General features: G+C 44.4%; 1 protein-coding gene across 2 annotated transcripts in view; it reads right to left on the bottom strand.

Annotated features, from left to right (window-relative positions):
- The window catches only part of DIS3L2 (DIS3 like 3'-5' exoribonuclease 2), a 194085-nt gene that overhangs the window by 100658 nt on the left and 71197 nt on the right, over nucleotides 1–22230 (bottom strand). For both annotated transcript variants that reach the window (XM_050902202.1, XM_050902203.1), the window contains exons 8-10: nucleotides 21217–21323; nucleotides 19772–20019; nucleotides 12872–13045 (exon numbers count right to left, since the gene is read on the bottom strand). In XM_050902202.1, coding sequence (XP_050758159.1) covers nucleotides 12872–13045; nucleotides 19772–20019; nucleotides 21217–21323 — 529 coding nt within the window. The remainder of the gene's footprint in view (nucleotides 1–12871; nucleotides 13046–19771; nucleotides 20020–21216; nucleotides 21324–22230) is intronic.

The raw sequence follows: 22230 nt of genomic DNA, 5'->3' as shown, positions 1-22230 counted from the left end.
TGTGATGAATTATATTTCTGGTTTTCAGTTTTTATTACTGGAGAAGTTTCAGATGGCTATAGGAACTGGGGCTGGCATGTGGGAAAGAAAACAATCCAAGGAGTGATGGGACTGCAGCGCTGAGCCCGAGGGCAGCACCCCGCACACGTGCACCTCCAGGGCAAGGTCTCCGAGGAAGGCATGTTCTCAGCTATCTCCTTCTGCTTTTCCTCCAGCCCTACCAGTATCACCTTTTATCTCCAGCACACTGCAGAGAGCTGCTGCTTGTCCCGGAGAGAATCGGCACAAGGCAATGAAAAGCAAGGGGAGGAAAGGCTAGGTGTGGGCAGCGCAGCCTGCCCGCTGCTCTGCAAGCTGTCCCTCCCTTGGCACCTGCGCCAGCCCCTCCTGTACAAACCCCCAGGGAGGACGCTGGAGGCAGCTGACAAAAAACATCTGGGTGAAGAAATAACATTGCTCCCAGCTATGTGGCAAGTCCGCCCCGCAAAGAGGAAGGAGCCGTTCAAATTCCTGCCCTGACCATACCATCTGGCTGTACAATACCCCAAAGGCTGTGGCACAAGGGATCTCGGAGAGATCAGACCGCATTTCTGACCGTAACCGATAACAAAGCCAACCTGCAGTGGGCTGTACGACTAAACCTCAAGGCAACAGTACTTTTTATGCACCTGCTAACAAAGACGTTGCTTAAGTACAAGCAAATAGCCCGGCTACATGCATGCACATTTGCATTGACCACAGGTAAATACAAACTGGCAGCTGCCTCCAGCTTCTGGAGGGCTGCCAAGGTGACCTTGTGGGTTAAGGAGCTTGATCATCCCCCTCTCCCTCTTCTTTAAAAGCCCCGAAGGAGCCATCTCTCATTGTCATTACACTTAATAAAAATCTGTTTTATTCATTTCAAATTGTCAAAACATACTTTGTAAAAGTAATGAGATGTTCCAAGTCCACTCGTTCCAACATACACACAACTTGGTTAGTTAAAGGAAACTGGTTTAGGAGATAGAGACATACAGAGAGTTAAGAGATTTTCTGGTCTTCATGCTGGAAAGGACTAGAGATAAACATGTGCCTTTAAGAAACCCCCAGCACTGATCGAAAACAAACATTTCAGTGTGGAAACTTCCACTTTTTACAGGAGCCTCTTTGTCCAAAACATATGTTTAATGCAGGTTTGCAGAGGTGGACTTGTCTGGCATGGAGTTTCTGTCAATGGAAGAATAAAATCTTTTCTCCCTCCTCCTCGTGGCCACAGGTTTCGTGCACCGGAGCGAGGCAATGCCTGCAAGAGTTTTGGAGGACCAGGGGAACGGCTTGCACTGAGCGTGATGGAGCTGCAAGCAAGAGTCAGGAAAGCACGTGTCACACAGACTGCCCAGACCCTGCCAGCTCCAGGCAGCGCCTGGGAGCGCTGACCCAGCCACCTCTAGCCCTGAGGCAGCGACAAGAGCACTGCTAAAGCCAAAGCTCACACGCTGGCTCTGTCTGCCATCTTGCAAATCAACCACCTGGGAAAAAAAATTGCAGAATAGAGCACTTAGTTTATTAGACAGTAACGACAGCATCAACATATACAGGCTGGTATATCAATCCTAATTTAAAGAAAGCTAATTAAGTGCAGTTTCTCTTTGCACAGCTTAAGGAAGACTAATTAAAGCGGACAAGCATATCTGCAGAGCAGTTAGTCTTTTTACCTTTAATAGGACCTAAAATAAATGGCTAGTGCAGCAGTAGAGGTAAGATAAGTAGTCTGTTGGTGAGCTGGAATTACCGTCATGGTAATTAAAACGTTCACAGATCACAGGACTGCAACAGCAGTTTGTTTTTCTTTGTGCAAATACCTACATCTACGCAAAGGTATTCACAAGAATCAGCAGAGAAAATACTGTACAGTTGGTGCTGCAAGGTTTGGTACAATATATCAATTTTTGCCAGCTAAACTGTTCAGAATTCAACGTATCAGTTAGTTTAGCCATAAAATACAAACACCTACGACACAAGGAGATTACAAGTCCCAGTGGTCAGGGCTCCATCTTCACTCAAGTGGAAGGCTACTTGGATCAAGACGAAGCATTGCATTTGTAAGCCATGGGCTCAGGCTGTATTAGAGGCAAGGTTTCTGGCATGGCCAGTTGTTGGGCAAAGTTTGGGTGTTACAGTGTGATTTTCTGTAAAAGCAGCTTGGTGCTGCTAATGGAGAAAAGTACCAGTTTGTACACAGTAGATAAAGCAGCACCCTGCAGCCATGCAGATCCTCCTAACACAACTGGATGGCCTTCCCAGCCAGCAGCACGTAGATGAGTCAACTCGCCAGTGGAGACACAGAGCCCTGATTTTCACCACTCTAACAAATGCCAACAACCGTGAAAGAACAGTTCAGAGAACTGCATGTACCCACTAGAGCATCAGAAAACCCTCGAGGAAGCAAGATTTTGTCCTTACCAGCTGAAGTGACCATTCATGGGAGGCAGAGTCCTAAAGAAGCAAGTATGAACCAGCTATTCAGGAACCAGGGAAAGCAGAGGATGGAGGAAGGACATCCCAGGCACCGTGAGCACAAGTCAGCTGGGTAGCCTAACTGTGTCCACGCTCCTGCGTGCCACAGATCACCACCCCTCCTGGCCCTGGCGGCAGCCACCACACTCTGACTGAAGCCCCAACTTTGCCATTTGCCTGAACTTGGACTGTTCAGGGCTGAGGCTGTGGGCAGAATTCAGACTGCCAAGTCTCACAAGACAGAAAGAGAGAGCTGGGCGCCTCTGCAAGCAAACCAGAGCACCTAAGGAAGGGGCTGAGGAGGGAACCACCAAAGGTCTCCCAACAGGAAACCCAGACATAGGAGCTTAGATAGACTAGAATAGGACTATTTCAGTTGAAAAGGACCAACAACGATCATCTAGTCCAACTGCCTGACCAATTCAGGGCTGACCAAGTTAAAGCATGTTAAGGGCATTGTTCAAATGCCTCTTAAACACTGACAGGCTTGGGGCATCAACCACCTCTCTAGGAAGCCTGTTCCAGTGTTTGACCACCCTCTCAGTAAAGAAATGCTTCCAAATGTCCAGTCTAAACTTCTCCTGGTGCAGCTTTGAACCGTTCCCATGTGTCCTATCACTGGATACCAGGTAGAAGAGATCAGCACCTCCCTCTCCACTTCCCCTTCTCAGGAAGCTGATAGAATTAAGGTGCCCGGACTTAATTACCTTATTTACCTCCCCATCCTGACTCTCTCCCAAGGGCAACTTTTAGACTGAAGCAGTCTCCTGCAATGTTTACTGGTCATTCATGAAAACCAATACGTCCAAAACAACTACAAAAGAGAACAAAGAACAGACCAGAAGCCACAGCACCCACTAGCCTGGAAAAGGTGGCCTGTGAATTCCCAGCACACAAACACTGCACGACTGAAGATTCAAGCAGCTCAGTGGCTACCCACATGCTGACCATCCTGCCCTGCCCCAGGCTCAGCGCTCACAGCCCACAGTCCCTCCAGTCATCCAACAGCTCCTGAAGGACCAAGCTGAATCTTTTGCAGAAGCGTTAGCCTATTTCCAAAGGCCAGACTGCTGCAGCTGGAGGTGAGACAGTAATGACCATCATTTTGTTTATTAAAGTTTAGGCAGTGCAAGCCTTCTTCAAACTTGCGTATGTCAGTGCTAAAACATTTACAGTACGAGTGACTGCATGTCTAGACACTTGCAACGCATTTACATTCTTCTAGGGACTCCGTAGATTGTCCTGTTCTCTCCACTTTGTGAGTACATACAATAGCCTGGTGGGAGTGAAAGCTCAGCCTCCTGGTTTACCCTTATTAACTCCAGCTCAAAGCTGGCATTTTAAAATTAAGCACAGCAAAGGCACTTTTAGAATCTTTAAGCTCTTCAGGTCATTTCTAAGACCCTGCTGAGCTCCATCTCGCAAAAGTTAAACAGACATCATTTCTCAGAGCTGGAAACAGTTGTTTTAATTTGGGAACAGGCATCCTACAGCTGTCAACTCACTCCAGTGAACGCTACTAACATTTTTTCACACAACAGTCCAATTGTTATGGCAACCACAAAAATCAATCTCATTCTTCAATCACAAGTAAACCCAGCTCGACCATGGTGGCTGCGCAGGTTTGTTATAAAGTGCCAATAAGCATGGGACCAATTCCACTGACGTTCATCACTCAAACTGGGATGAAGTACTCTTTCTCAGGGAGAAATTTCAGAGTACAATCAGTGCTTGAACATTTTAGAGACTTCAACATCCCACTCCTAAAGACATCCATTACGTGTAGTGTCTACCACATTTGTCACACTTGATGCTGGCAAATTTTAGTTAAAACCCCAGAGTGGCTCCTTCCAAGACAGATTCTTAAAAGGAATATATTAAAAAAATATCCATGCAACAGAAGTACCCTGACAAATCTCTGACGGCACTCTGAATGCCCTGTAACACAACGACAAAGACACTTGACACATCACAAAACTCTTTTTGCATGGTGCATAAATTTCAAAATGAAATGAAATTATGAAATAATTGCAAGCAAAAACTGCCCCCTCCAAACACTAATTGTTATAAGCCCCACAAAAATCCAGCACAGCATAAAATGCACTGAAAGCCCAACTTTCTACATCAAGTCAGTAGTGTTCTTCTTAATTTCTCTGTGTTTATGTTTTAGCTAATGTCCTGTTCTGGTTCAGAAAACAGACCTTGGTCCAAGAGAGCAGCTGACAATGAATCCTGATGTATTACACATCTACAACAATAAACATTTACATTTTCACCAAGGACTGCTCATTGGATTGCCGAACCAGAATCAATTATTCCTTCTATATATTTATGGCCTCCAAGTAAGGAGGAAGACGGAAAAAAGAGCACTGCAGTCTTGTAACATACCTAAAAGGCTTGAAAAGCCAACATATATATAAATGAGATCAGATCCTCTGAGAGACCAAGTACCAGCAGTATTTCCTACAAGTCATGCTGTAATTGTGCCACAAATATAATGAGGTCTCTGCACCACCACTATCCCACGCAAGAAGGTGGAGTGTAATTGAAAATGCACTTGCATTATATAAACTACTTTAATCATAGATGCACAGAGCTAGAAATGGAAGAGACATTAGGTCATCCAACCCCCATAGGTCAGAGCTGGACTACTCATGACAATACATTTGCAAGGGCTTTCTCCAGTATAGTATTAAGCATCTTTAGTGATGGATTTTCCAATACTTTCTTTAGCAGTCTAAGCTACAGAGTATTTTAGGTTGGACAGGAAAGGTTTCCTCTTTGTTTTACCTTACTTGTCCTCACAACACCCCTTTCTATCCTCCCGCCACCTTAAATGATTCTCATTGATTCATTTTGGTCCACATATTTTAACTATCAACTACTATATCTTTCACAAACTTCTAGTTTCAGTGTTGGCAAATGCATATTGAACAGTTAATCCTTCCTTCTAAATCAATCCCTCATCTCCCAGATTATTTTTGTTAGTCTTTTCCGGACTGCCCCACTTCTAATCCATGCTGTGATACCTCCAGTACAACCCTGCCTCATACACCTGCATGTGTGCCATCTATATCGTGATTTTTCTTTTTTTCTTTTTAGAGAGCGAGGATCTGAGAATAACCTGGGAACAAGGATCCAATCACCCAAAAACTTCAGGGCAGATGGACAGGTCAAAGCATGCTTCAGACCACTCCATCAGAATGGAGCCACGAGGAAAATATTGTTCCTTGTAATGACCAGCCTGTCCTAGTGATCAGTGATCAGCCCTGAAATACCACAGCGGGGATATACTGCCTCATCTACTGAGGAAGTTCTGGGTTTCTTCATCTACTGCATCAGAGACAGATACCTGGGTTGACACCAGGACTTGGATCCTTCATCTCCTATCTACCCCCGTGCTATCTGACCTGTAGCGAGAGAAGGGCACCAGAAAAGCACCGTGATATCAAGGAAAGTGGCAGTATTTGAAACACCTGAACTGGGCCACTTAACATATATAAACATGAGAGGATAGGGTACTTTCTTCTGCTCGTCAAAAGCCCACCTTGCGATCCAGTGGAATCCAGTAAGAAATGGACATGTTCTCAAACTGATTTAAGATTTTATCCTCATCGTCCTCTGTTATTCTCTCCATTTCTCTCCATAAAACAGGCAGCCAGGCAGGAACAAGACTGTATGTATAACAACCTAGTTGCAAAAGTTATTACTGTTTTCCACAACTAAACAGATTCTTAACTAAGCAAGCTTAGTTTTGATGGCCTACAAGATCAGAACGCCATAATCCTGTCCAACTACATACCACCAATTCCGCTTGAAGCTGCACTTCCAATGTCCACATGTGCCTTCCTGTAAGGAAAAACACCAGTGAAGTTGCCAGTGTGTCTATGTACACCAGCCACTGGTAACAACAGCATCTGAGAGCAAAGACCATGCATCATTTTGTACAAAACAGCGTCACCACAATTGCTGTAGCTATAGTGTAGTAGAAAATGTTATGAAAACAGAGAGGAGGACTTGAAGAAGCCAACCAGAAGCAAGGAGCTGAATCGCATCACTCTGACAGCAGCACCATATTTATACAGTTTTACTTACTCAGCTAATGGGTGAGGATGGAGCTAATGCGTGCTCTCCTCACCAACCCAAGAAGGGTAACGTTCCCCAGACTGCCTGGACAGCAGTACCACCCAGAGCAGGTATAGCCATCATCACCATCTTCTGGAATCAATCCTGTTAGAGAGGGACTGGATCTGATATCCTTAGACACCACTGAGTAATCCTTTGTATGCCTTGTATCTCCCTATGGAGAGCATTAAATCAGTCACAGAACAGCTCAGTGAGAGGGCAGAGATCATAATCTGGCCCTGTTTGTGCCTCCACTCCACGCCAAGATAACAGTCAGGTCTGTGGCAATGTTGCTTATACGTTTGCTAAACAAGTCATTTCTCAGTTTCCATCAGAAACCAGAGCATTTTTACATATCCTATTATAGCTGAGTAAGTCTTGCTCTACTTAACACTAGCTTTTTGTAGTGGAAAATCTCCAGGAAACAAGCTGTTTAATGATGTTTTATCTGACTTGCACTCATTTCTAACAAAAGTCGTCCACCTGCCTTGAAAAGACATCTGTTTCAGAGGCTGACTCCTTTCCTCCAACACCCCTTGTGCTGCTCAAGGCTGCCATTTTTACCATCACCTCTAATTTTATCAGCCAATAATCTCCTCGGGCATCTACATCAAAGAGCATGCTGTCAAACCTTTACTATAAGTACTGCTAATCCCTGTTACCAGCTGTAACACTCCTCAAGAAATAAATAAACAGTGGGCAGAACTGCAGTGCAGGTACTGTCCTGCTGCCAGCGCCTTCCAGTTACAAACAGTGCTACAGAGCTTCCCTCCACAGTGGACACAAAGACACAGCAGAGCACCTCCACTCTTCTTATCAACCAAAGGAAGGATGTTACATTTCTGAATGGGCAGCCAAAATCACTATTTAGCCTTCAATAACTTGGATAGCTTTAGCTCAGCTGCAATTGAGGTCACATGCTAAAATACCAAGATCCAAATTTTAACTGAAAGCTTCGTTGCATTAGAGCTCTTTGCCTGCAAGAGCAAAGTTCATTAACTCTGCCCTGCAAAGGAAGCAAGTGAGCATTAATTGTCTCCTGCCAATGCAGTGGATCCTTGCTGTCCCCTGGTCCGATGCCCTCCAGGCCTTGTAGCCTCGTGGGAGGAATGGACAGTTATGCTGCGATTCAGAGGGACCTCGGCAGAGAAATGGGCTGATGGGAATCTCATGAAGCTCAAAGGGAAAAGCGAAGTCCTGCACATGGGGAGGAATAACCCTGTGCACCAGCACAGGCTGGGGACCAACCAGCTGGAAAGCAGCTTGGCAGAAAAGGACCTGGGGTCCTGATGGACAAGTTGAATATGAACCAACAACATGCCATTGTAGGAAAGGCGGCCAACAGCCTTCTGGGCTGCATTAGGAAGAGTGTGGCCAGCAGGTCAAGAGATGCAGTCCTTCAATCCTTCCCCTCTACTTGGCACTGGTGAGACCACAGCTGGAGTGCTGTGTCCAGTTCTGGGCTCCCCAGTACCAGGAAGACATCAACATACTGGTGCAAGTTTGCTGAAGGGCCTCAATGATGATTAAGGAATTGGAGCATCCAACCTACAAGGAGAGGCTGAGAGAGCTGGGACTGTTCAGCTTCGAGAAGAGAAGGCTCAGGCAGGGAGATCTTATCAATGTGAAAATGTACCTGATGGTAGGGAGTAAAGAAGACAGAGCCAGATTCTTCTCAGTGGTATCCAGCAACAGGACAAGAGGCAATGGGCACAAAATACAGGAGATTCCATTTAAAGGTAAAAAACGCCCACGTTTTTAGTGTAAGCGTGATTGAACCCCAGGCCACGTTCCTCAGAGGGGTGATGGAATCTCCGTCTTTGGAGATATCCAGACCCCAAATGGACACAGCCCTGAGCAGCCTGCTCTAGTTGACCCTGCTTTGAGCAAGGGGGTTGGAGTAGATGATCTCCAGAGGTGCCTTCCAACCTCAACCATTTGGTCACTCTCAGGAGTTCAGAGCTGCTCAGTTGAAGTCAGTTTCTGCTCCTCAGACCACATCCATCTTGTAGATATTTCAGAGTTTCTTGCCACAGCACCCTTTCTCTGCTCAGTATTTTTAGCTCATTGTTTCGTATTTTGCCAGCTGAGAAACTGCAGTTTGTAATTTTACCTTCAGCTTCATATTTCTTCTTAAAAGTGAATACAATGTCCTGTTTATAATAATAAAATCACTAGTTGGCAGGATGACATCAAATGGAAAAAGAGAAAGCAACTGGAAAATTTAGAGCAAGCAATTTTGAGTGCCAAGTTTCACATTTGTAATAGTCCAGCGGAGGTCAACAGGCTCACTTATTAGGCAAATGGTAAAGAAATAGATATCCTCAAGTTCTTCCATGTTAGACTATATAAACCATCTCTACTTGAACAGGCTCTAGCGCTTTCCAAAAGAGTGATGTTATACATTTTCCACAGTAACACCAACAATGGGAGACAAGCAAAAGGCAGAACTGCTTTGCAAAGAACGGCCTTTTTTCTCTCTCCAATATTTAGGTTTTTGTTTCCCACTATGATTGGACTTTCCTGGCTTTAGTTTCTTGTCCTAGTTAAGCAGTAAAGGAAACAAAAAGATATGAATGAAATTAGAAACATTTGGAACAAGTCTTAGAAATAGCTTTTGGGTTTCTTAGATTCCTGGCTACACCTCTTCAAATGGCCTCCTCTTCCAGCCCCCGTCTCCTGCACCCACCTCTGAAATTTGCATTTCCTCCTTTGCCCTGACCCCTCTTCTGTTCAGGGGCTGTATTTTGTCCCACACCATTGAAACACTAAGTGCAAAGCAAAGCAAACAAGGAAATGAAAATTACATGTTGAAACACTGGAAAAGACCGGAAAAATGGTTGAAACTTTGCATCCATCAAAATTTGTCTCTATGACACTAATCCTCCAATGTTTCTCTAAAAGCAGAAACCAAACACTTCTCAAACTTCTAATGAAAAAATACCAAATCCAGTCAACCTGAATAATAAAATGAGAGCTCTGGTCCTATCTGTATTATCACATTTAAAGTCTCTGGAAGGGAAATTTCCTCAACCACGCTATCCTGATACTTTATGAAACTTCACGCTCTCTATAAAATACAACTGCAGTATGCAAAGCCAACACCTAATACTTGCCTAGTGCTTTTCATTAGAAGTTTTTGGTGCTCTTTACAAACAAGTAAGCTGGGAGTGCCTGTGAAATACTTGCCTAATTTTACAAAAAGATAAACCCATGCAGGTAAAACGCAGATGTCCATGGCAAAACTGTGCACTAGTGGCAGAGCAGAGAGTTAAATCAGCTAACAGATTTCAAAGCCATCCACGAGGTTTGGATCTTTTCTGCCTTAAGTAATATTAAAATATTATGTAAACCTTTCTTTGTGTGCCATTACTGGAGAAATGAGAAAAAAAAAAAAGACCTCTTGGAAGCAATTCTGCACAGGCTATGTAGGTGAGATCACAGTTGCTATCCAAACAGACTATGCATGGCAAGAACAGGCTTCCTGTAAAACTGAAAGACTTGCAGGAAGATCAAGGAACATATTTACAAGATGGCATGGACAAAATATCCTTCCCTCCTCTTGCCCAGCCTCAGCAGCTTGGTGAAACACATTGTCTCACTTTCATCTAAAACTACACTCACAAATGCCTCCAGTGCAGAATCTCTACCTCCGTGCTCTATACACTGACTCACAAACAGACCCGACCACACTCGGGACACTGGTTAGCAGAATGCAGAAGTTACCTTTTGAGGAGGAAAGGGTCGTTTCCCGTGATGAAAGGAGACAAGGAAAAGTTATCTCAGGAAGAGGAAACACCCAAAAACCCAAGACTTTGCTCGGGTCTCAGTTCCAAGTCCCAAAAGCTTAATGCGTGACACTAGAAAATTTACAGCACTATGTTACAGAACTGGAGAGGATTTACTAGAGATGAAAGTATTTTAAGCCAAACTCTAATATGTGTTTACTCTAGTCAGGTGAACAATGCGTAAACTGAATTAGGATGAACTATTTAGAAGTGTTAACATGGCTGTTTCAGGAGAAAAGATGAGTCTTTATTTCACTGTAATTTATCTTATATTGTACTCTCAGAGTACTGTACAGTAATCTGAGGAGCCTGACAGATTAACATGCACAAAGTACAGCAAAGATGGGCACTCACAGAGGCAGGTGCCATTGAACACGGTGTGAGCTCCCCTGGAAAACAAAGGCACAACTCCCGTGTGCACCCAGACCAGATACACAGGTTCAGGTGTCTTCCTCTGGACGCCAGCCCGGGCCAGTGTGTACCCACTATTTGTACGACACTGCAGATCACAACGCACTTATTGCTGACAATATGAAAGCTAATATTTAATACCAAGTTAAAGCCGAGCTACCTTGGGACTTGTCAAGAACAGTCTCTCAAGGTCTGATGGGTGAGACCAGAAGAGATGGCGGCCAGGTCTCCAACTGCAGGACTCCACTCAGCTACGATTCACGCTACATTTACTAATAAAACTCATCTGTTTCTGGGTAGACAAACCTCTCGCTGTGAGGAAACAAAAAAGACGACTCATCTGTATTTTACTTTCCATAACTAGAAGTCTCATGTTATCTCCATATGTGTTTAGACCACAGACTAGTTAGTCAGCGGTGTGGCAGTTGACATTAAAAGGATTAGTAAATTAAGCTCAAATAATTGTCTTAAAAACTTTGACTGTTAAATGTTTATATTTGAGAGGATCAAAAGGAAATCTACTTTGTAGTGTGCACTGTGGTCGGGAAGGGGCAGAGAGGGATTTAAATGGCTTAACTGCAAAATTGTTATCACCTTGATAAGTCCCAGTGTAATAATTCAGCAATAAAAGCAAGAAATGCACTTGGAATTTGTTTCCAAAACTGATTGTCTGACTGGAGACAAGTCAAGCTCTTTATTTGCTTGAAAGAACTTGGTCAGAAGAAACAGAGAATGCTACTGAAATGTAGTCAAGAATATAAAAATAAGCACTTTCCAGTGACTTCTGAACTGCAGCATTCAGTATCTTTTTTTTTTAAAGCTACTTGAAGCTTACAGTCTGGATCTGGTATCTGAATGTTACCACTAGTCAATCAGGACCGTGATTCTCCTCTGAATTATTCCATTGTATGGCAATGGAAATCCAGTAAAGCTGAAGCAGTAAGGAGGTTACAGGCTACAGTGCAGGATTAGGTCCAAAGTAACATCTGGAGTCCGGGTACAGATACAAATGGCTGCAGTTTACCGGCTTACCCGTTCAAATTGCTGATGTCCATGCCAATAACACACATAAACTAAGAGGGAGAGGAGCTTGTTACATATATGCAGGTGCTTGTATCAGTGCAGTGTCTTGAGGAATCAGGCTCATAGTGCTGTTTCACCTCAGCAATATGCAAGAAAGCAATGAATCTGCCAACTGAGAGAGGATGCTCTAGCATAAACAAGGGTGGGAGTGGAACATGCCATACGATCTTAATAATGGATTTATTGTTTTGCTTTCTTGCACGTTCCTTTATTGCAAAGTGAGGTTCTAAACAAAGTACTTTTCTTTTGTCTTTAAATCTTTTCTAGTAAAGACATCTCTGAAATCTGACGCTTTGAAGCATAGCAAATCCACTAGCTTTGGGTAGTCCAGCAATGTCAGAGTGTCTACCACCCAACAGACCATGGAGTTCCTGAAAGCTGGTGGAACATCACTAAGTTGCAGGGATGGCTAGTGTGAGGTAGGTAGACAGCACAGAGTTGCCAGGCTGCAGGGAGGGACTGCATTTGCCAGCTGCTAACCTGATCAAGAGCTGTCATAAACTCCACATGACACCAGTTCTTCAAAACAGAGAAAAAAGTTGAGACTAGACAGGAAAACACAGGACAGTCTCTACCTGTGCTTAAGTTTCAAAATAACAATGTCCAAGATCATTTGATCTGCCAGGCATTTAGAAAATCTCTGCTATAAAACTACCACTAAAATATGTAATACATTCCAGACAAAAACATAAAGCTTTCAGATTAGGTGCCAAACACCAAATTTTCAGTTTTGAATAGTTCTTTTGAGAAAAAGCCTCTTTGCCTACAAAATACTTCTCCAAATAACTGATCTTCTGGGTTTGCAGGTACTTTCAAAAGCAGTTTCCTTCCATGCTAGCACAGGTAACGTGTAATACAATACATGTAATAAAGTCAATGCCTTTTCAAAGTGTGATGAAAGCAAAACAAAATAGCACAACCCTGCACCAACCCAAGAAGGAGTGTCAGACAGCACTTTTTGTCGTTACCTTAAATCTCTTCTTTTGGCCAGCTCTCCCGGTGAGATAACCCAGGGCAGGCTCTGGGGAAGACATTCCAGGGCTTCGGGAGGAAAGTCAGAGAAATCCACACCGTACTCCGTCAGGATCCCTTCCGTTTCCGGCTCAATCTCCCCGGCCTGCCCAAGACTTTTGGCCAACTGCCTGCAGAAAGAAAGAAAGGGATGGGTTTTTTAAGTGTATAATTACTACTGTCATGTTGTTACTGTCCCCGTAGAGAGGCTGCTGAGCCCTCAAACATACTCTTTCACCCATTCACTTCTCCCTGAGTTTTGGCAGAGGACTTAGCAGGAATTCAGACCATACCATGACTTATGTCTCCTGGAGATGCAAAACACAAGCCAGACACTACCCTGGGCTGTTTCGTGCATCTCATTGTAAAGAGATGTTTTATATTATTAGGTTTTTGCAGAGGTAAGAAAGTGTCAAATTTTAGAAAAAAATACATCCAAGAGGGATAAGAAAAGCACAGCACTCCACACAGACAGCTCTAGCTTTACACATGGCTGATTCCCTTGAGATCCTCCTTCCTTTCCTCACTACTGAAAAAGGTGACTCACCCCTACTACCTGAAATGGAAAACAGATTCCCACCAGATCCCAGACAGCTCCACAAAAGAGAGCTCCCAGGGAGTCCAGCACACTGCTCTCCATCCCAAAGGATACGCATCTCTGCCTGGGCAAACTGATGCCCTCTGAAGACAGAGGTGTGAAGAACCCTTACTGTCTTCCTTACAGGAGTCGCATGCACAGACATGCCCACTGATCGTCCTTCCAACCATTTTCCAGGCTCTTTCCAGGACCTAAACGTTCCCAGTAGTCTGTCCCTCCTCTCCTAGCTAAGCAGAAGCCTCTGAACCAGGAGCTAACTGGAGAGGAGCCAGCGATCTAGAAGCAAGTCATAGACAGGGGAAACTGTCCCCCACATGCAAATAGTCTTTGATGAACTATTCTGCACATGTGTAGATGAGGCTGCTGCTCTATTATGCTTAGAGAAAGTTTCCATCTGCTCCAGTGCAAACCCCACTACGCATTTGTCGTAGAGCTCTGGTGTCAAACAAGTGTTCGGTTCTGGACACAGTGTGCAAACCAGGACTCCAAAGGAGTGGGACATTTCTTCCCTCCCTAGCTGGTTACAAATATCACATGAGAACCTATGTCCCATGGTGGGTCCCTTTGTCCCCTTGCTCACCCCCAGATTGCTCTACAGTACACAGAGGTAAATTATTTTTTATTTTTTAATATACTGCCATTAGGGCAAATGGCACATCGCAGCCAATAGAGATAACGCTCCTGACCCAAGAAAATTACAACTGAAATTAAGGCAAATCCATCAAAATATGACACAAAGGAGAGGGGTAATAACACAGCGCAAAAACAGCCACTCTAATAAGTGTTTTTCCACTGCATAAAATACACAATCATTATATTGATCCTTCTGCTTTAATTCCAATGAGTGAGAACAGGCACTAATTACTTTCCTAAATTGGGGCCAAAACAGTGCACTTGTCATTTGGACGAGCAAGATGCTCTCAGGGCTTCAAATGTGCCATAAACCCACAGAACAAACCCCATCCACGCAGCGCAAGCAAGACCATCTTCTTTATGGGAGCAAAGCTATCTCTCTTCACAACGGGAAGGGCTGCGTAATAAACCTGTCACATTGTGTAATACGCTGGAAAGGACTGCGCGCTTCGTGGCGTGGTAAATTGTAGAGTTCACATTGCCTAGCTTTAAAATAAAAATGAAAACTAGGATAAAAGATATTTCCCTCCATTGTTTCAATTTTATGTACAAACTGTATGGCAGAAATACGTGCGCGTTTGGCATCGAGGCTGAGTTCTCTGTTCCTGCAGCTGGGTCCCAGTCTGATTCTTATTTTAATGTAAATAAATGAGGCATCAGTTTTATCTCCCTCTCTCTCAGCAGTAACAATAAACCAGAGAAATCACCTCTTCATTTCCAACATCTAGTGTAGAGCTGAGAGACTGAGCAAGGATGAGCCCATGGGTCTGCAGGCCCACCAGCACCACCAAGAATGGACTGAAAAAAAAAGAGGAAGAGAGAGGACATGTTGCCCTTCCAAAAAGAAATGGGAAGGGCTCGAGTCTCAGGTGCCCCTTCTCTTGGAAGGGCAGAGCTGGGAAGTGCACCAGGAGGGCGGCTGGACCTTTGCACAAGTCATGGAAAGCACCTCTGAATGCCAGAGTGCTTTCCAGCTCAGTCTTGAAACCCATGTTCTCTTGATCCGTTTACTGAAATTAGATTACGAACCGTAAGGGGTTTACCCAGAGGTTTGATATAGGACTAATATTTTTTTAAAAGTAATTAACCTTTGATTTACAGTGTTCCAGGGAACATTTCCCAAGTACCTTGAAATAAAAAGTGTACAACTGACTTTAATTGGGGCCATGTTACAGTCATGCAGTCATGATGACTTGCATCACAGCAAAATCTGACAGGACAGCATGTGATCAAAGGTAACGCATATAGGATCACCAATGGCCCTGGAGTAAGAGCCAGGCTGTAAAATCACTCCTGGGGCTCCGCGGCCACCAAGGGTAGCAAGAATAGTTCAAGAGGCTTATAAACAACAACAGGCACAGGGCCCAGCGGCAGTCAGACGTTCACTCCCAGGGAGTCACGGTGTCTGTGACACCTCAGGCTTGCGTGTACCTCTTTTTTTTAAAATGTTAAAAGGTAAAAAAAATTATAATAGTTACAGACGTAAACATTTCTTTTCTGTGACCTTGATGGGGGAGCATTACCTTGAATTCCTTGAATACCCTTGGACTGATGTCAGACACGGTGGTAGCGTGCACCGACAGGAACGTGCCGTGGTCGGGGCATTGGGCAGCATGCAGCACAGGGTATTCCTCCAAATCAGCCATACCTGCAAGCTCATTGAACTGCTCCGAGATGCCAACTCACCGGAGCTTGACCACCCATGCGTGTGTGCCTGGGACAGAGCCACACTCGTGCTGCCATCTTCCCCTTCATGGTGACGCTGATCGCATCTATTCGGCCACCCATTTCTACAAACATTCGAGCCCTCTCCACTCCCCAGACTCAGCTGAAACTGGCCAATGTGTTCAAAGGTTACATGATAAGAACTCTCCAAAAAGCCAAAGCATAATTACATAAGGCTTGTTTCCCTTGGAAAGCCGGGCAGGCTCCCAAATGGCAGTGAATAACTTCCATGGGGACCTAACAAGCTTACTCAGTCTCTCCTGGAGCAGACTTGTCCACAGTCATCCTACACGGAGGGTTTCTTTCAGCAGCAGAACATCCTACACATCAATAAGCCACCAATCCTAGAGGAAGCTTGTACAGGAGCAGGAGAGGGGACAGCAAGGAAGGCCACCCGGCTGCTCCCACCACCCGGGGCCCGGAGCTTGCACGCAGAGCTGTACAGGCTTGATAAAGCCCAGAGGTCCCAGTGGAGATGGTGAGATGTCTGCAGGGCTGAGCATCAGGGAGACAGAAAGCTGTGTCACGGGAACCCCCAGCACCCGAGAGTGCAGTCCAGCCCCACTCCAACCATGGAGCTGCCTCCCTTCAGCTGCCAGGCCACCCACCATCGGAGCGCAGGAGCAGCATGGTGCTCCCCACGAAGGTGGGGCCACCCCATGCTTCAGAGCAGTACGGTGATTAGCTGCGCCGAGGGAACGCAGCTTTACTGAGAGACAGTCCCATTTGCAAGAAGGTGTTTTTCCAACAGAGCTACACTGCTTGGGGATCAGACCTTCCCTCAAGCCTTACAGTGAGCTACCCAAGGTATCTAGTCATTTCCCCTCACACCAAATACATTTGTGAATTAAAAAAACAGAATAAAATGCCAGAGATGAAAGGAATTCAAGCCACTTGGATGGCTTTGGAAAGAGCATCAAGAACATCCTGCAATGTTTCATTTTATTGCAAATGTCGTGACAAATCTTGTCACCTTGACAGACCAATATCTAAGGCCCTGAGCTAGAATAGCCACAAGCCCCATGAGACACAGGAGGAGTCAGTGATTCAACTTTTCACTATTACTTTTTTTTTTGTTAATAGTCTCATCCATCATCATATGTGGGGGCAAAAAGATTTCATCTCCAAAAGTGCGGAGACGTCTGGACTAATACTCTAAACAGCCCTGGACTCCAACACTGAAAAAGAGTCCCCAGAAAATAACTGTACGTGGTAGTATTTGTAATATTTATCTGAAAAAGGAGAGTATTTTGGAGCTATTTTGCTTTACCTGCTACCTGAAAGCAGGTACAGTTAAATGGCATTTCACTGCCACCGTAAAATCACTTCACATGCAGGAAGGAGCACAGCAGCACACACTCAGGGCATTGCCAGCGGGACATGGAGCCATTAGTTCCTCCGTGCTCCTTCCCAGCACAGTCGGGGTGACAGGGTGGCCTTCAGAGGGGACAGTGTCTCACTGGTGACCACCAGGTGGCAATCACGACACAGAAACGCACCCCCCTCCCCAGGGGGGCCTCCAGGGACTGTCAGGTTGCCCCTGTGCAGGTGACCACCTTGGGCAGCCAGTGCCACAGCCAAACACTTGGCCAGGGCATCCCACTGCTCCAGCCACACGTGGTCACTGTGAAGGCCAGACTATGCCATTAATTGTGCTTGGAAACGTGGCACTGAACTTCCCAAGGGAAAAGGAAAGCTGAGGAAGGTGCACGACCAGCCTGGGGGAGTTCAGCTTGCAGGATGGAGAATACCTGGAAACACCCAAGGCATCCAGGGGAAATGACTGCCAACTATGGAGGGAGTTTCCCTTGTACTTCCAGCAGATGTGGACAGTGCAGAGTGATGACCTACAGGCTCTTCAGTGTCTTTAGACACCTCCAAAACCTTGGTGGTGCTGGCAAAGGGGTATCATGAAGTCTGTGGGCAGAACTAAGGGGTGCATGAGAAAGTTCAAAAAACCAAGCATGCAATGAGCTGCAGATCACCTGCTCTTCTCTCCTTCAGGTGGGCCACAACTAGCAACATGGCTTATAAACAAGCTTATAAACCAGCCCAAAAGCAAACAGGAACTTCTGGGACCTTCAAGAGGTTTCCTTGTCTTTCAGCATTTAAACAAGCATGTATTTATAGTTAAAACCAAAATGGGTCACCAAGGTTTTATGCTCCCATCTCCACAAGGCACTTACTGAAATGCAACCAAGTCCCAGAGGAAACGGCTATGTATGAAGACAATCAAGGACGTTTTCTTTCCTGACAACACCCTTTACATCTTGGAAACTACCAAAACAGCCAGATGAGAATATACACATTAGCCAATGAAAAAAGACATTAACCCATCCTCCTAATTTCCCCTGTTTCTGCTGAAAAGGGGGGTTGTTCATGACAAGAAGCCAAGCAGTACAATCACCCTCCAATCTTTTCTCTGTTGGAGTCAAAGATGACAAAGAAAATCTCTGCCAATAAGAAACTTAGTCACAGTGAAGTTCACAGCACAGCCAGCCCTAGTTAAGTGGGGCTCAAAGGGAGGCCACTTCAGTTCATGCACTGCAGTTTAGCTAGGAAATACTGAGTGACTTAACAGCTCATGTGGCTCTCAAGGAGTACACGTGAAACTTGCTATTACTGGGCACACAAAGCAGCCACAACTGATAACGAACTTAAACTCAGGGAAACAGGGACTTCAGTTTAGTTTACTTTTAGTTCTAGGGCTGATAGATCTGTGCCAACATATTTACTCTTAAAAAAAAAAAAAAAGTTTTATGTAAGTTTTAAAATTTACCAGGAGTTTGAGCTGAGGAATCCAAAAACCATGGTGATGACACTGTACATCAGCTGTACCACCCCATCAGAACAGCTTTGCAAGGGGAAGAGAAAAGTTGGGCTTTATGCCCAACTCCCACTACCGCACATGCTCCAGATTACATCCAGATCGCCATCACCTGTAAAATTTGACCACAGCATTGCCATAGGTCAGAGTTACCTACTCTGGATCACCAACTAAACCAGGACTACTCAGTTTTTCCCAAGACAACTGAATAGATTTATCAATGTCCACCATTTCTTATTGAGATCCACTCAATAGGAAACAGCGTGGCCACTCCAGGTGGGAGCTTGGGACACTGCAGCTGTTCCCAAGAAAAGAGTGAAAATGCTGAAAACTAGAGGGTCTTCCTTGTGGAGAGGCAAAATGAACTTGCAATCTAGATCCAACCCAGCATAAGTCATTTATGTAGCCCTGGCTTAAAATCTCCTCCTTCATGGCAGTGCCTGCAATTTGAACTCTGGACAGCAATGGCTTCACAGTGCCTCCTGAAATGCACAGAGTGCAACACCCTTCTCATCTGCTTCAGGAGTGAATGAATCTTCTCTTGATTTCTAGTATCCTTCCTTGAAGCAATGCAAATTTAAAACCACAAAAATCTGTGACTTCTTTCTACTTCTTATCAGTAAAGGCTTAAAAACCAAAGATGAGCCTCACAGCTACTGATCTTCCTCTGGCAGAAGTGAAATGCCTACACATTGTGTACTACTCTTACACAAAGGGAGGAAAGATTGAAAGGCTGCCAGCACCCCACAGTGCTTGTGCTGGTCAGGCTAAGTACCTGTGTGTGTTCCCTCTAGACTGCAAGCTCTTCTGAGCAAAGACCATACACTCATTAACGCTGTGATGCGCCAGCACACTGAAGCAAGCACCAAAAGAAACTAACATTATGTAGCCATGAGATTAACTAGCGATGAGCTATCCTTAGCCTCATCGCAGTTTATCCACCAATACCAGAGGGATACAAGACAAGAATCTTGTTAACAGATTCCTGTCTCTGTTCCACGTATCAAATTAAGTGAAACCAAGAACTCTGACTAGAAATCTCAGTCATCTCTACTTCCAATGGCAGCCACATACCCTGTTGCAAAGTTGCTGTCATCTTTCCAGTCCACTATGCGACAGATGAAGAGCATATTTGAATAGTCCTCAGGCCTGGTCACAAAGTCTGGAGGGCAATCAGCCAAGGACACGTAGGCCCTAGGCACTCTGTGGTCCACAGGTGAGAACATGGCACACCTCTTGAAGAGTTCACTGTTCTTGTCTGCCAGAAGCTTGATGAAGCCTGTAGCTGCTCGGGAATGCTTCTTTTCCAAAATATAGACCACCTGAAGAGGCAAAAGTTTCTACAGTTAATATCTTCAGAGAAACTTATTTTCTTTAACAGAATAGGGATACATAGAGGCTTAGCAGAATATCTGGAAAAATCACAAGGCCTATATTATGTTTTCCCTGTGTGTGTGTATGTGTGTGTGCATTTTTTAACTTGAATACCTATTTACAATTTATTTTCCTTGCCATCTTGCTCATGGCTATTGAAGAGCTAAGTGCCTTCCAAGTGCTAGCTCTCTACAGCAATTTTCTTGATTACAGAACAAAACCAGACAAGAAGCAGATGCTTCCAAATGCAGGGAATTAGCCACAACATACAAGCAACTCCTGTAAAATCCTTCATTTGTATCCTCGGCCTGTGATTTCAACATTCAGCACAGAACAGGCCAGTCCAAAAATGGTGCCGCTGGCGGATCCAATGCTAACCACAGGAAAGGATGTGCTGTGGGGAATTTGGCAGTTCTCTCCTTCTCTCTGTGCTTTCTGAAGTTAGGGGTTATTTTACCTTTATACAAGACGGCTTTGAAAAGAATAATAAATTACAATATCACTAAATAATTGTTCCAGAGAGGTGTTCATCCAGGCTATATTTTTGTAGACCATAATAAATCACTGGATAACAGAAATATTATAGCTGATTTCCTAAGCTTATACAGAAGAGTCCTTCCAGAAGGTTTCAGGAGCTGCACCTCTGTGCAATTCTGAGCACTGGAACTGCCACGCTGGATGAGACCAGAGGGCAGCCCAGCCCACAACAGGGACCAGAATCAGAGGCTGCAAGGGAAGGCACAAGATGTGGAAGAGACCTGACCCAGCCTGACCCAGCAGTCCTTTTCTGGTCTCTCAACATTCAGAGATTGACTCAAATCTTGAATCAACAGCACTAGCAGCCTTTCCAAAGTCTGTAAGAATTAATTCTGACAACTTTGGATATCCTGACACTCAGATTAGTATCCAATCTTTTTCCTGAATCTTCCTAAGTAATTTTGCCTAACAAACAAAGGGAATTTAAACTAGGATAATTGGTAAAAATAACAAGACACTTGATTTTTATCAGATCGGACAACTACTCTCTTTGAAATGGGGAATGAGATTCAAAGATCAACAGATGGAGACTACAGGGAGGCCAGGGCTGGTCGTCTTCAGCCTTTGGGAGCGCACACGTGCTCGCTTGTCACTCTCCATGGAGTTACCTTGGCTGTCCTTTGAAGAAACTTATCTGGGAGGAGTCTGGGATCATTCACTTTGGGTCCATCATCTTGCTTTGTTCTGTGCACACCACCGATCCCAACAGCCTTTGCTGCATCAAACAAACACAACAGTTACTGTAGCACACTGCCATGACAAATTCATGTTGGGCCTTTGCTGTAAACTACAATACAAGGTGCATGTAGTAGACTTATTTGAAACTAAAAAGATCTCTCAAGTGTTAGAATAGCCAAGCATGAAGCAATTATTCTTCCTCCAGACTACCACAGAGAGCAGATATATGTTCACTTACCATGCAGATCTGCTGAAAAACAACAAAAATAAAAATAAATCCCAACTTTACAAGTAGAACTATGCCAGCCGTAACAAACAAAATGGTGGAAAACACATTCTGTTTATTAAATACTAAGAACTACATGAATATCCTGGCATTTCTTAGTTGAAGTGATTAATATCATATAAGTAGTCCTTTAAGTACATATATTCATTAAATATTTAATTTCCTTTAAAAACTTTATGCAAGGTTATAAAATGCATGTTTATCTTTGAAACTGAAACCATATCTACTAAGCTGACCCTCTTCAGCTGTGGACCAGGATTATGAAAAGGTCTTATGAAAGTAATCGCTATATATGACAAACAGCTCCCTCCCCCTGAAATCTCTTGACCAGATACCGATAATATTTAAATCAACTGTCAACTAATTTCTAGTTTGCAATTTCCAAATATTCAAGTATCTAAGTTTGGAAGTATCTGCTATAGATGGCTGGCACACCAAATGCATTTAGTGTTTACAAACATCCAAAGTGATCTTTGCCACGGAGAAGGCTGGGACCGGTCCCTTCTTGAGCTGCATCCCTGCTGAGAGCCTGCGGTTACTGCTCTGTTTGTCAGATGGAAATATCCATGTGCTTCTTGTCTGGAGGGCTCGTGAAAGATGGCTGCCTTTTTCCACTTGTATGGCAATCGCATCCATCTCAAGCACATGTGCTAAAATC

This window comes from Gymnogyps californianus, chromosome 10, assembly GCF_018139145.2.
Source record: "Gymnogyps californianus isolate 813 chromosome 10, ASM1813914v2, whole genome shotgun sequence".
Classification (NCBI taxonomy): domain Eukaryota; kingdom Metazoa; phylum Chordata; class Aves; order Accipitriformes; family Cathartidae; genus Gymnogyps; species Gymnogyps californianus.
This window is presented reverse-complemented; position numbering and strand designations above follow the sequence as displayed.